Raw genomic sequence first — 12,914 nt, 5'->3', positions numbered from 1 at the left:
ACCTTAATTCACCTATTGAAGACGGTAGAGAATTTTCAACTCCAACTATTAAAATAGTTGTTGATGAAATTACCTGATTTGAACAATTTTTGGCTCAAACACAAAAAAATTAAGGATAAAGATGTCCATTTTGCACTTCATAATGCATTAATAGAACATTTATGGGAGCAAATATATGAATTCAAATAATCATCTAAATTAGTTTGTATTTTTTTATTGATAATTTAATATGCATGAGTTTATATTATTTTTAATTTGTTAACTAATGTTTAATTAATGTATGTTTATAATTAATGTTTAATTAATGTATTTTTATTGTTAATCTTTAATTAATGTAATTTTATTATTAATATTTAATTAATATATTTTTATAATTAATGTATTTTTATTTATCTTTAATATAATTGTATATTTAAATATTAGATGAAAATATAAAATATGTAAATATATGAGGTGAATATATAAAACAATATGGTATTTTTGAGTAAAATGAATAAATAAAATTAAAGTAAAATAAATAATATAATATTAAGAAAAGAGAATAATATAAATAAAATATTTTTCATTAAAAATAATCTAAAAAATTAGAGATAATATTATACTATTAAACATTAAAATAATATAAAAAATTATGCGTAGCATTCTAAGATGAACTAATAATAAATCTACATTTATTTTGCTGCAGACTAAATTCTGCTGTTTCTTCTCTTTAAATGAAGGCATCTTCTCAAAGATTCTGGGCGCATGCAAGGATTTTTCGCTGGCGTGTCTATTTTTTATTTTAATGTATATAATAATAATATTAAAATGGGTTAATAACTATTGGGCTTAAATTTAATTTTAATGTATTCAATTTTACACATTTATTAAAAAAAATTAAATTCAATATAAATCAATGGAGCTAAAATTTAAAGAGTTTAATTTAATTTATTAAATTTTTTAATTAATTTTTAAAAAAAATTTGAGTAAAATATTAATAAATTTAAATTTAATTTATTTAATAAATCAACTAATTAAATTTTTATCTCAAATCTAATAAAAAATAATTTATATATAGTTTAATTTATTTATCACTAATAAATTTTAATTAAATATTATTAAATTTAAACTAAATAATTTTAATTAAATATATATATAAGCTAATTCTTAAAACCTGAAAAAAAATAAACTCTTAATTTTATTAACTTGACTTATAAAAGTTTAAGAAGCTCACACTTTGACTTATAAAAGTTTAAAAGTTTAAGAATATTTGAGTTTGAATTCAATTCTATCATGATATTTGACTTATAAAAGTTTAAGAAGCTCACAAAGTTTAAGAATATTTGAGTTTGAATTCAATTCTATCATGATATTGAGACGAACCAGATCAACCCACTTAATAAGTTTATGCACAAGCAAACTCAATGAATCAATTCACGAACCTATTCATAAATTTATAATTGATTAAAATTTGTGAAATACTATAAAATTCACACTCCATTTATTTATTAAGCGAATTTAAAAATTAACATCAAACTTCACTCGTTAAGAAGACAAGTTGAATCTAATCAAATTTTTATTAAGCTAAATCTCAAATAATTTATGAATAGTTTCACTCAATCACACTCCTAAATTTTAACTATTATTTTACCTAGTTAAAGATAAATGTAAATATTTGTATTTTAAATATATAATTATACTCAATATATTTATAACATTCAATTTAATTCTAAAAAAATTCATTTTAAATTAGTATAATATACATTTAGTAATGTATTAGTAAATTGAGTATATATTAAAAAATTAAAATTGTAATGCATTAAAAATTGGATTATCATTTTAATCTTATAATTAATTAAAAATAAAATTCATATAATGCATTTTAATGATTATTTTACTTGGGTATGTAGTTCAATCGACAATAGTGATAGTGTAATGAAATAAATACTATGTGATATATATTTTATATGTAATCAATATTATATTAATTACACAATGTTTATATTATTTATTTTTATAATTATTTATTTTTAAGCCGCACGTGAGCTTGTGTCTTCCTCCTATGCTCTCTAAGACCCCTTGACGCGTTGCTACATTTTTAGCCTTTAATAGCTACGATCCCCCATACATGGTAATTCTGTTTTCAATTCAATAAGATTTTGATTTTCTAAAATCATGGGCTGAAACAATCACATTGAAAATTTTAGTTTCTCCAATGTGCATCAAATAACAGTAAACTTAACTAATTCTTATCAAATTTCGACTTTCAATTGTATGCTTTTAATTTATGGAATACAAAGTTTTAGCATAATAATGAGCGCTACAAAATTTATAGGTGAGTAACCAATTTGGTACCTCATAAATAATAAGAGAACCACCAAAATGATCAAGTCCTTTCATCATAAAACATAATTAGAAATTACCTGGTTCCAGGATAGTAGCCTCAGTGACTGAGTGCACATAAGAGGCAGATTCCTCCATGAAAATCAGGAAGTGATAATTAGCCATTTTCAGCTCGGTCATAAGCGTTGGACTTGTGCTTTGGAGCAAATGTAAATCCATCTGGAACTTTGCCAAGCAATATTTCAGAGATTCGAATCTGCAACAAGGTAAAACAAATCAATAGGAATTAGTAGTGTTTTAGAAACCTTTAAGTATCATCAATCATCAAGACACAAGGCAAAGGCTTTTACCCAGTCAGCAGCAGAATCAGAAGCCATAAGCGTTTCAAGGTCATCACGACCATAGTAGGATGGTGGGCGCCAGTTAATCTGTTGTGGAAGGATATCCAAAAGACCAACAGGTATATATCTACACGTGTAGCTAAGCCATTCCAACAAGAAATGCCTAGTTGTCTCCACCCCTGCAAATGGTAAAAAGCTAGGATTACTGACAGATATTTTTCCCTCCAATCCGTGTAGCTGTTATTAGGAGTTACAACTTTTGTCTTTTTTATAAGATGATCCATATATACAGGCACACCTATTCTCTCTCTGTTGGATAAAATCAGCACAAATAAGTGTGAGCAAAACCCAAAGACCTTATCATCCATTTTCAAGGCAACAAGCCTAGGATCAGCAGCTATGCCTATTCCCTTCAAGTTATGGATATTAGTTCATCTAACCAAAAATCACTAATGCATACCTTTGGTATCTGAACCCCAATGTTCAAGGCCAAAACGAACATAATCCTTCAAAATATCCAACCTTTCTCCCGAACTGATGTCCCAATGTCTCTGTCCCTTGATTTCAGTAAATATCCAAGGCTGCAAAATGCAATCAATGTTATTTGAAGGAGTTTAAAATTGCCTTTTATGGAAACAGGGCCATGATTCAGAAGCATGCAAGGGTATTCCACTATTCAAAAATATCCAACATGCACTTGTCCAACTAACTTTAATTAGTGCTCCTCTAGCTATCATGCATGAAGAGAGTTCAGGGCAGTCAGATTTGCGCTTGTTCCAGTCTGTATATGAAAAGATATCCCCATTTCCTAATACTTGAAGAGATTCTGGGGCCTTTCTAGCACACTGGTATATGTAGTCCCAATCAGCAAGCTTGCTGTAGCGTTGCTGGCGTGATCTACCATGTATGGTTACAGCATTGGCCCCCCAATTACCAATATCCTCAATTAATGAGTCAATACGATTTTTTCCTTCAAAGTAACCAGTTCGCACCTAAACCAGTGGAAAAGCAAAGATTAATCAATCCGTTTTACCAAGCATAGCATAAAACTCATAAATTTATAAGTTGGAAACACTGGCAGAAAAACAAATGAGGAAAGAAAACTGCAAAACAAGAATTCAAAGATAAATTTTGGCATTAAGATAATATGCTCATCTATAAAAGTGATGCAGCTCAACACATTTGCAAATCAGTGTTATTACAATGTAAGTTGTTACCTTCACAGTTATAGGCTTATCAACTGTACCAGAAGCAGCATTTATAACACTCTTCATTCGCATTGGTTTTGTAAGAAGAGATGACCCAGCACCCCTGTTAACAACAATATCAATTGGGCAACCCATATTTATATCAATGAAGTCCACCATACATTCCTGATCTATAAGCTCCACAGTTCGTGCAACAGTATCTGGATATGCCCCACATACTTGTACACCAAACAAATCCTCAGAGGAATGGCGTCTGAGAAGAGCCCATTCAGAAGCTTGACCCTAAGCTCACAAGAAAGTTTTGTTCAGGAATATTAGATAGTAATCATAATGTACAGTATAGACTACTCAGTTACCCAGGACGACAAGAAAATTTCCTAGAAAGAAATAATGTATAAGATAATAACTCAACATGCTTGGTGCTTCATAGAGTGGACCAAAATGTTAGCTTCTCTCCAGATTTTGATACATTCTTAAACCTCTACATGTTTATACCATGATGAGCGATGCAATAAGAACCCAGTTAGATCTATGCCATAATATCCCTAAAATTAATAATGAAGAGCTAAGAAATTGCATTCTTGGGCAAAATTAAACATCTCAGATTGCAGACTTTCTATATTCTAGGGATGAATTATAAAATCACCCGAACTGAAAAGTAAATTTTTTTAAAATACTTTATCATTTGTGAAAATCAACTCAACTAATTAAAAGAAAACTCACAATTAAATAAACTCACAATTAAGTGAATGACTTTAAAAAAGCAGATCATAGACCTGTAAAAGATTTGTGCACATTGCCATTTCACCGCAAGTTATATCAGCTCCTAATACTTTGCAAACCCTTCGAAAAGGAAGATTTCCAACAGTGGTCAGAGGTGCAAGATACAGTTTTCCTCTGAAGTCGATCAGCTTCTTTTCACGTGGATGTGTTTTCAAACTTCCATCTGTTTCTGTAAGTGCACCATCACTTGTAATTTCTAATTTTGCTCCTGGACAACTATTCTCAAGATCTTTCTCCAGAATACTAAATCCTGTTATAAATTAAAATTCAAGGTCAGTTGCATGTTCGTCATCATCAAATAAGCAATAAATACTTTCAAAAATTTTACTACTCAGGAACAAAAGCCAAAACAACCATTAGCTTCTTCACCAGAGCACTGCTTTTCTTCAGTAATAGACTTCACTCTTTTCAAGGGCCTAATGTCATCAGTTGTTATTATTCCATTTGCATTCTCCTCTGTAGGCACTTCCAAAGAGCACTCCAATTTATCAGCCAGGTTACTAGCCACATCACCACAACCATTCTCATTAGTAACGTGTGAGTCATTTGCAGATTTCTGATCAACTTCCCCATCATCCTGCCTTTTGAATTTTGAATTGCCAGGTCCCTGAGAGAAAGATCAAGAAGATGACCAACATTAAACAGTGACAAAAAGTCATATAAAGTAGCATCAGCAGCAGAATCAAACTAGAGGATAAATAAGAACCATAAAAATGAAAAGTATCAAATGATTAAGTTGGCAGGTAATTCTTAAAAACAAATAACTAAAAACAAAACAAGTATTTGCAGAATCACTTGTGAAAATAATTGTAAATTGCAGACTAAGAATACCGAAAACTAGAAAAACTATTCTCTTAAGCTCCATTTATTTCATGGAAAAATATTTTTTAAGAAAACATTTGCAGTATTTGCTAACATTTGGAACACTCAAAAAAGTTGAACAATATAAATTTTGAAGCAAAATTAAGCAATTTTTAAAGAAAGTGACTTTCTTTTTTACAAGAGGAAATAATTTTCTGGACTTGTATAGAATCTCCATTAGATGTTCTATACATTAATCTTGTAATACCCTTTTTTTTTAACATTGCAATCAAACAATGGAAAATAAATTAGTTTCTTGAAAAAAGATTTTCCTTAGAAAATATATTCCACATATAAGTTATTTTCTGTAAAAAAAAACAAAAACCTTGAAGAAGTATTCTTCCAGCAAAATGAGATTATTACTCCTATAACTTAAACAGTTAATTTCATGAGAATTTGCATTTTCAAATTTATTCATCAAACCATATATTTCAAGAATCACGTCCTATAAGTATTTTGTTATTCATAATAATGTCAAAGCAAAGCAATAAATATTTTTTTTTAAAAAAAACGCAAGTACATACCAGAACTAGTGCTTGTGAAAATAAATGTAAATCATAGACCAAGGATAATGAAAACTCAAAAATCATTCTCTTAAAGAATTGTTGACTTATTTACTAATCCTAGCTGATTCTAGAGATTTGATTTGATCTGATTAGGATCCTTAATTATCTCTATAATTATTATTTGATTATTTGCTTCCTGTTTAGATATGATTCTCTGTGTATAAATAGTCATGTAGACCAATTGTAAAGATTAAGAGTGAAATATAAGAATACTCAAAATTTTCCCAAAATTCTTCATGGTATCAGAGCATTTTCCTGATTTTTTGGGTCCAAATTCAATTTTTCATTTTTAGGGTTTCAAAACCCTAGATCTACCATTTTTTGTACTAACCCATCTAGGAGCCTCTTATTCTCTCACCGCCGGCACTAGGAGAACCGCCGGACTGCCGCCGGCCGATCGACCAGCTCCGACGCCGGAAAAGCCTACGCGTGAGGCTCACGCGCCACCCCTTCCCGGAGCGTGACCCGTCGCTTCCCGGCGCGTGATCCATCGTCTGTCACTGTTTCGCCGCTCCGATCACTCCGGCGACGATTCCGACCATCTTTCCGGCCCTCCCGTGCTGTTACCCGGTCTTTTGGTGAATCAATTGGGCTTTCTTGTGTGTACAACCTTGGGTACCTCCTATTCTTTCACTATTCATCAATCTTTACTATGGCAGAAGGTAAAAGGATCTCGATTCCTAACTCTGATAATCCTTCCTTGCAAATTAGTCCCATAAAACTTGATGGAACCAATTATCTTGCCTGGTCAAGGTCTTGTTTGTTGTTTATCAAGGCTAGAGGACTGTAGGGTTATGTCACTGGTAATAAAAAGCAATCTGATGAGAGTGATCCAAATTTCCCTCAATGGGACTCGGATAATTGTCTTGTTATGACATGGTTACTGAACTCTATGCAATCTCATATCTCTAAGTCCTATTTGTTAATTGATACTGCTGCAAAAATATGGAAAGCTTTGTCCTTAACTTATTCCAAGATTGGGAATGATGCCCAAATTTATGATATTCAGAATAAGATTCATGGTACCAAGCAAGGAGAAATGACTATCTCTCAATTTTATTCTGAGTTATGTGGCTTATGGCAGGAGCTTGATTACTATCAAGACTTCCAGGCAGACTGCACTGGAGATGCAGTCTAATTTCGACGAATGATTGAAAAGGAGCGGGTTTATGATTTTCTTGCAGGGTTGAATAATGAATATGATCCAATTCAGGTCCAAGTGTTGGGAAGAAATCCTTTTCCTTCTCTAGAAGAGGCCCATGCCCATGTTCAACAAGAGGAAAGTCGTCGACATGCTATGCTCCATACTGCACCAGTTGAAAAGGCTGGGTTGACTACTAGTTTGAGCACACCACAGCCTCCTACTTCTGAGAAAGATCACTTACACTGTGACTATTGTGGGAAACCGAGGCATACCAAATAGACTTGTTGGAAGTTACATGGTCGTCCCACTAGAGGTCGTGGAGGAAAACGAGGTACCTCCAGAAATCAAGCTAAGTTAGCAGAAACTGTGAAGGAGCCCTTTAAGGAGACAACAACGACTGAGTTTCTTTCCCCTAATGAACTTCAGAGTCTCAAGCGCCTCTTGTCTCATATTAACACCTCTTCATCCTCTGGTGCCACATCTAACTTTGTAAAGTCAGATAATGCTTCCTCTTTTAATAATGTTCCATGGATTATCGATTCTGGTGCGAATAGACATATGACAGGCTCTTATAAAGGCTTTCTCAATTATTCTCCTTCTCTAACCAAAGATAGTGTCAGAATTGCTGATGGCTCTTTTACTCCCATATCCGGAACAGGTTTTGTTATTTGCACATCCAACATTAAATTATCATCTGTCCTTCATGTTCTCCACTTTCCTGTCAACCTTTTATCTATCAGTGCTATCACCAATGCTCTTAACTGTAAAATTAAATTCTTTCCTGATCATTGTGTTATTCAGGATCTTCGCATAGGGAAAATGATTGGCAATGGTAGGCTGCATGATGGCTTATACATGTTGGAGGGTGATCCGCCTTCTTCAATATCTCAAGCCTGTTTTGGAGAAAATAAGGATGTTAATCGGGAAATAATACAGTGGCACCGGCGGTTAGGGCATCCATCATTTTTTGTCTTAGAAAAACTTTATCCTGATTTGTTTGCTAAAACCCAGTTTGGCTCTTTATTTTGTGATGCTTGTGAGTATGCTAAACACACTAGAACATCCTATCCTTTGAGTCATAATAAAAGTCAAATTCCTTTTGCAACTATTCATTCTGATGTTTAGGGGCCTACTCAAACGGTCTCCTTATCTGGTAATCGATGGTTTGTCACCTTTATTGATTGTTGCACTCGAATGACTTGGATCTATTTGATTAAAGCTAAAAGTGATGTCTTTTCTTGTTTTCAATCCTTTCATAAGATGATTTGTACTCAATTTGATACTAAGGTGAAAATTTTGAGAACTGACAATGGAAGAGAATACATAGATAGTAACTTTTCTGCTTATTTGGAGAGTAATGGGATAATACACTAGACTAGTTGTCCTTATACTAGTGCTCAAAATGGCATTGCTGAGAGGAAAAATAGGCATCTATTGGAGGTAGCTCGATCTCTTATGTTCACCATGAATCTACCCAAAGCATATTGGGGAGATGCAATTCTTGCATCTGCTTATCTTATCAATAGAATGCCTCTCAAGACCTTTGACTTTATGAGTCCTTTGGCGGTTCTACAAGGAAAGAATTCATACGTTGTTCCACCAAAAGTATTTGGGTGTGTTTGCTTTGTCCATACTAAGACGGCAGGAAAACTGGATTCCAAGGCCCTTAAATGTGTGTTTGTTGGGTATTCTCCAACACAGAAGGGATACAAGTGTTATTATCCTCCCTCTAGGAAATACTTCGCTAGTATGGATGTTACCTTCCGAGAAACTGAACCCTACTTCAATACCACCCACTCACCTCTTCAGGGGGAGAATAATGAGCAAGAAGAGGTGATCCCGAATTCTGTGATTCTGAATGATATGGTCCAACTAGAAAGTTTGAGTTCTAGTAGACACGGGGAGATGTCCAATCAGGGAGAGAGAACTGGTCGCTTGGACAAGCCAGATTTGAGAAGGTATTTAAGGAGAGACAAGGCAGAAAAAGCCATTATGCAGTATACTCAGAGTCAAGAATCTTCTCCTGGTGAGTTACCCAGTCATGAATCTTCTTCTGATGAGTTACCCACAACTCTTTCTTCTGATGAGTTACCCACAACTCTTTCTTCTGGTGAGTTACCCACAACCCTTGAATGTTTCAATGACTTAGATAAACCTATTGCACAAAGAAAATGGGTCAGATCTTGCACTAAACACCCTATTTCTAACTTTGTTTCTTATGAATCTTTATCTCCTTCCTATAGAGCCTTTGCCTTGTCTATTTCCTCTGTGCCTATTCCACATGATTGGAAGAAAGCTCTTGCAGATCCTAAGGGAGCTTGTCACTCTCCCACCTGAGAAGAAACTCGTTGGCTGTAAATGGGTGTTCACAGTGAAACACAAAGCTGATGGCACAATTGAACGGTTTAAGGCCAGATTGGTTGCTAAAGGATTCACCCAAACCTATGGAGTGGATTACCAAGAGACATTTGCCCCAGTTGCAAAAATGAACTCAATCAGAGTTTTGTTATCTTGCGCAGCCAACTTGGACTGGGACTTACAACAGTTTGATGTGAACAATGCTTTCCTCCATGGAGATTTAGAGGAAGAAGTGTTCATGGAAATTCCTCCAGGGTTCGCTGATGAGAAGACACAAGGAAAGGTGTGCAGGTTAAAAAAGGCTTTGTATGGGCTAAAACAATCTCCCAGAGCTTGGTTTGACAGGTTTAGCAAAGCCATGATGTCCTTTGGTTACCAACAAAGCAATGCTGATCACACTCTGTTTATCAAACATCATAAGGGTAAGATCACCTTTCTTATTGTGTATGTTGATGATATAGTGGTGACAGGTGATGACCAAAAGGAAATGGCTCAACTAAAGAGGTTGTTGGCCCAGGAATTTGAAATCAAAGATCTGAGAAAACTGCAATATTTTCTAGGTATCGAGGTGGCTAGATCAGAAAAAGGAATTTTCATCTCCCAAAGAAAGTACATTCTGGATCTTTTGGAAGAAACTGGTATGATGGGGTGTAAACCAGCAGAATCTCCTATTGAAAGTAATCACATGCTGAAAGCAGGAACTGGTGAGTCCGTGGATATTGAAAGATATCAGAGATTGGTAGGAAGGTTGATTTATCTCTTACACACTCGACCGGATATAGCCTATGTTGTTAGCTTAGTCAGCCAATTCATGCATGACCCTCGCGAGACTCATATGCAAGCTGTACTTCGCATCTTGAGATACCTAAAGTCTGCGCTAGGGAAAGGGCTTCTTTACTCCAAACATGGTCACCTCCGAATTGAAACTTTTACAAATGCAGATTGAGCAGGATCTCTCGATGACAGGAGATCCACCTCTGGCTACTGCACAGTTGTGGGGGGAACCTTGTCACCTGGAGGAGCAAAAAATAAAGTGTTGTTGCTCGATCAAGTGCGGAAGCAGAATATAGAGCAATGGCCCAAGGAGTATGTGAACTCTTATGGTTGCAGAAGTTATTGGGAGAGTTGAGATTGTCCGAGAGAGACAAGATATTGTGACAATAAAGCTGCTATAAGTATAGCACAAAATCCAGTCCAACATGACCAAACCAAGCACATTGAAATTGATCGGCACTTCATTAAAGAAAAATTAACAGACGGTGTCTTGAGCCTAGTTTATGTGACTTCTACGGGGCAACTTGCGGATGTGTTTACTAAAGGGCTTAACAACAAGATCTACCATAACCTGATTTGCAAGTTGGGCATGTGTGACATCTTTGCACCAACTTGAGGGGGAGTGTTGACTTATTTACTAATCCTAGCTGATTCTAGAGATTTGATTTGATCTGATTAGAATCCTTAATTATCTCTGTAATTATTATTTGATTATTTGCTTCCTGTTTAGATATGATTCTCTGTGTATAAATAGTCATGTAGACCAATTGTAAAGATTAAAAGTGAAATACAAGAATACTCAAAATTTTTCCAAAATTCTTCAAGAATTCATCTTCCAGAAGATGACACATTCCTCTTAAACTTCAAGTTCATTTTCATGATCATTGCATTTTCAAATTAATCCATCATATCATATATATCTACAATCTCTCTTTGAAAATATTTTGCTATTTATACTGATGACAATGGTGAGAAGCCCTTGGTGTAATTCAATCTCCCAGCCATGCTCCAGGTTCAGTGACATTCCAAATTAAACTAAAATTACTAGCAGCACAGAAAGAAAACAAACAACACAAACTTAAATTTATGTAAAATCAAGAAGACTCCTCCCTATCTAACGAGCAAAACAAGAGGAAATAGAACTAGCTTTTATTACCATAAGACCAAGAGACTTGAGTTTAGCATCTGCCTTGGGGAACTTCATCTTGTTCTTCCACAAAAGCTTTTGAACATCCTTGTTCAATCCATTAATTTCAGAGTTTTTCCCTAGCACATTCGTACTATTCCCCTTAACTCCATCTTCATGCGTCCCATAGAATCTACATGCCAAGCCATAAGGACAAGGCCCATCTCCAGTAGAAAACGGACATTTCCCCTCTAAATCAGCCGGTTTCTACATGATACAAACAACTTTTCAATCACACAAATGAAAACCAACACCAAATACTTTAAAATCGAATTGAGAAACTATAAATTTGATCAATGCTCTAATACCTCAGCCTTTAAGGCTTCTATGTCATGGCTGAATCTGCACTTATCACCATAAGCACATGAACTAACGTCCTCAGTCTTAGCTACCTCAGGGCACAGATGCAGTGCAGATTTCTGTTCAAATTCAATTGACAAATAACAAAAACAAAATCTATAGTAAATTAAACTCAACAAATTTCAGAGCTCAAGAGATAGTGGACCTGTCGGCGTTCGCGTTTTAGTTGACGTTTGGACTTCTTCTCCTTGGCTACTACACTTGACTGAGAGGCCTTTGCATTGGCATCGGAAACGTCAGTGTCGTTTTGATTGGTTCTGGAAGGCGGAGGACTAAGGAACTCTCTCTTCACTGGAGCTATGGCTTTGGCCACAAGCTCCTCCGGAGTTCGATGAGTTACATTAGGGTTCGAAGGTTGAGATGCCGGTTGGTCGACCACGAGAGTCGTGTTCTCAGCGAGTTCAGCAGCAGATTCGGCCATGTTGCACGAGTTAACTCATTCAACCAACCAATTCAGTAGCTGTCACAGTTCGTTTATCTTCTCATTTGAATAGTCGGTTTAGGGTTTATTGAGGTGATAACTGTCAATCTAAAACGACGCAAGATTTTATCGTTTTCATTATAGACAATACGTGTGCTTATTATAAATGAAAGGCAAACTTGTAAATAGATATTTCTAATGTTATTTATTTATAATATTAAATTAAAATGTAATATTATAAAATAATTTCAATTTTTTTCTGAACTTTATTCTATTTACTAAATCTATAAGCTATAATATTATAAACAATGGCATAAAACGGGTGAATAATGAGATCACAAAAAATATGATTGTTGATAATTACTCATTATATTTATTTTGATTTGTTATAATGACTATCATTATTTAAAATTTTTTTATTTCATTAGTTAAATAGATTTTTTATTTTTATTTATTTTTATAACATTTAATTCTGTTTAATTTTGTCTTTAGTGTAATTAAAACAAAACTTTATAAAAAAACAATAAAAATAAAAATTCATTTTAAAAAAATTGCTTAAACAGAAAAAACAACATTTTTTTAATGATAGA

The 12,914-nt window shown here is 34.1% G+C and overlaps 1 protein-coding gene across 2 annotated transcripts; it reads right to left on the bottom strand.

Annotated features, from left to right (window-relative positions):
* Window positions 1–2,217: 2,217 nt before the first annotated feature.
* Window positions 2,218–12,426, bottom strand: LOC110626785 (tRNA-dihydrouridine(47) synthase [NAD(P)(+)]-like). 2 transcript variants are annotated; one of them, XM_021772872.2, is made up of 10 exons: window positions 12,049–12,426; window positions 11,852–11,962; window positions 11,514–11,750; window positions 5,024–5,261; window positions 4,648–4,904; window positions 3,881–4,153; window positions 3,374–3,655; window positions 3,124–3,244; window positions 2,673–2,842; window positions 2,218–2,578 (listed from the first exon to the last, which is right to left on the bottom strand). In XM_021772872.2, the coding sequence occupies exons 1-10, from the start codon at window positions 12,322–12,324 to the stop codon at window positions 2,480–2,482; spliced, it is 2,064 nt and encodes a 687-aa protein (XP_021628564.1). In that variant the 5' UTR covers window positions 12,325–12,426; the 3' UTR covers window positions 2,218–2,479. The 2 variants fall into 2 exon arrangements, with proteins under 2 accessions (XP_021628564.1, XP_021628563.1); XM_021772871.2 differs by having other exon boundaries at window positions 5,009–5,261; window positions 12,049–12,424.
* Window positions 12,427–12,914: the final 488 nt, after the last annotated feature.

The sequence above is a fragment of the Manihot esculenta genome, chromosome 11, assembly GCF_001659605.2.
Source record: "Manihot esculenta cultivar AM560-2 chromosome 11, M.esculenta_v8, whole genome shotgun sequence".
NCBI lineage: Eukaryota > Viridiplantae > Streptophyta > Magnoliopsida > Malpighiales > Euphorbiaceae > Manihot > Manihot esculenta.
Note: the sequence above shows the minus strand (reverse complement) of the source record. Positions and strands in the feature narration are given on the sequence as shown.

Coding starts and splice junctions, on each gene's coding strand:
- LOC110626785 (XM_021772871.2), bottom strand. CDS start 12,324: ATGGCCGAATCTGCTGCTGAACTCGCTGAGAACACGACTCTCGTGGTC. Junction 11,751..11,851: donor TAGAAGCCTTAAAGGCTGAG/GTATTAGAGCAT, acceptor TGTATCATGTAG/AAACCGGCTGATTTAGAGGG. Junction 4,154..4,647: donor TGTGCACAAATCTTTTACAG/GTCTATGATCTG, acceptor TTGTGAGCTTAG/GGTCAAGCTTCTGAATGGGC.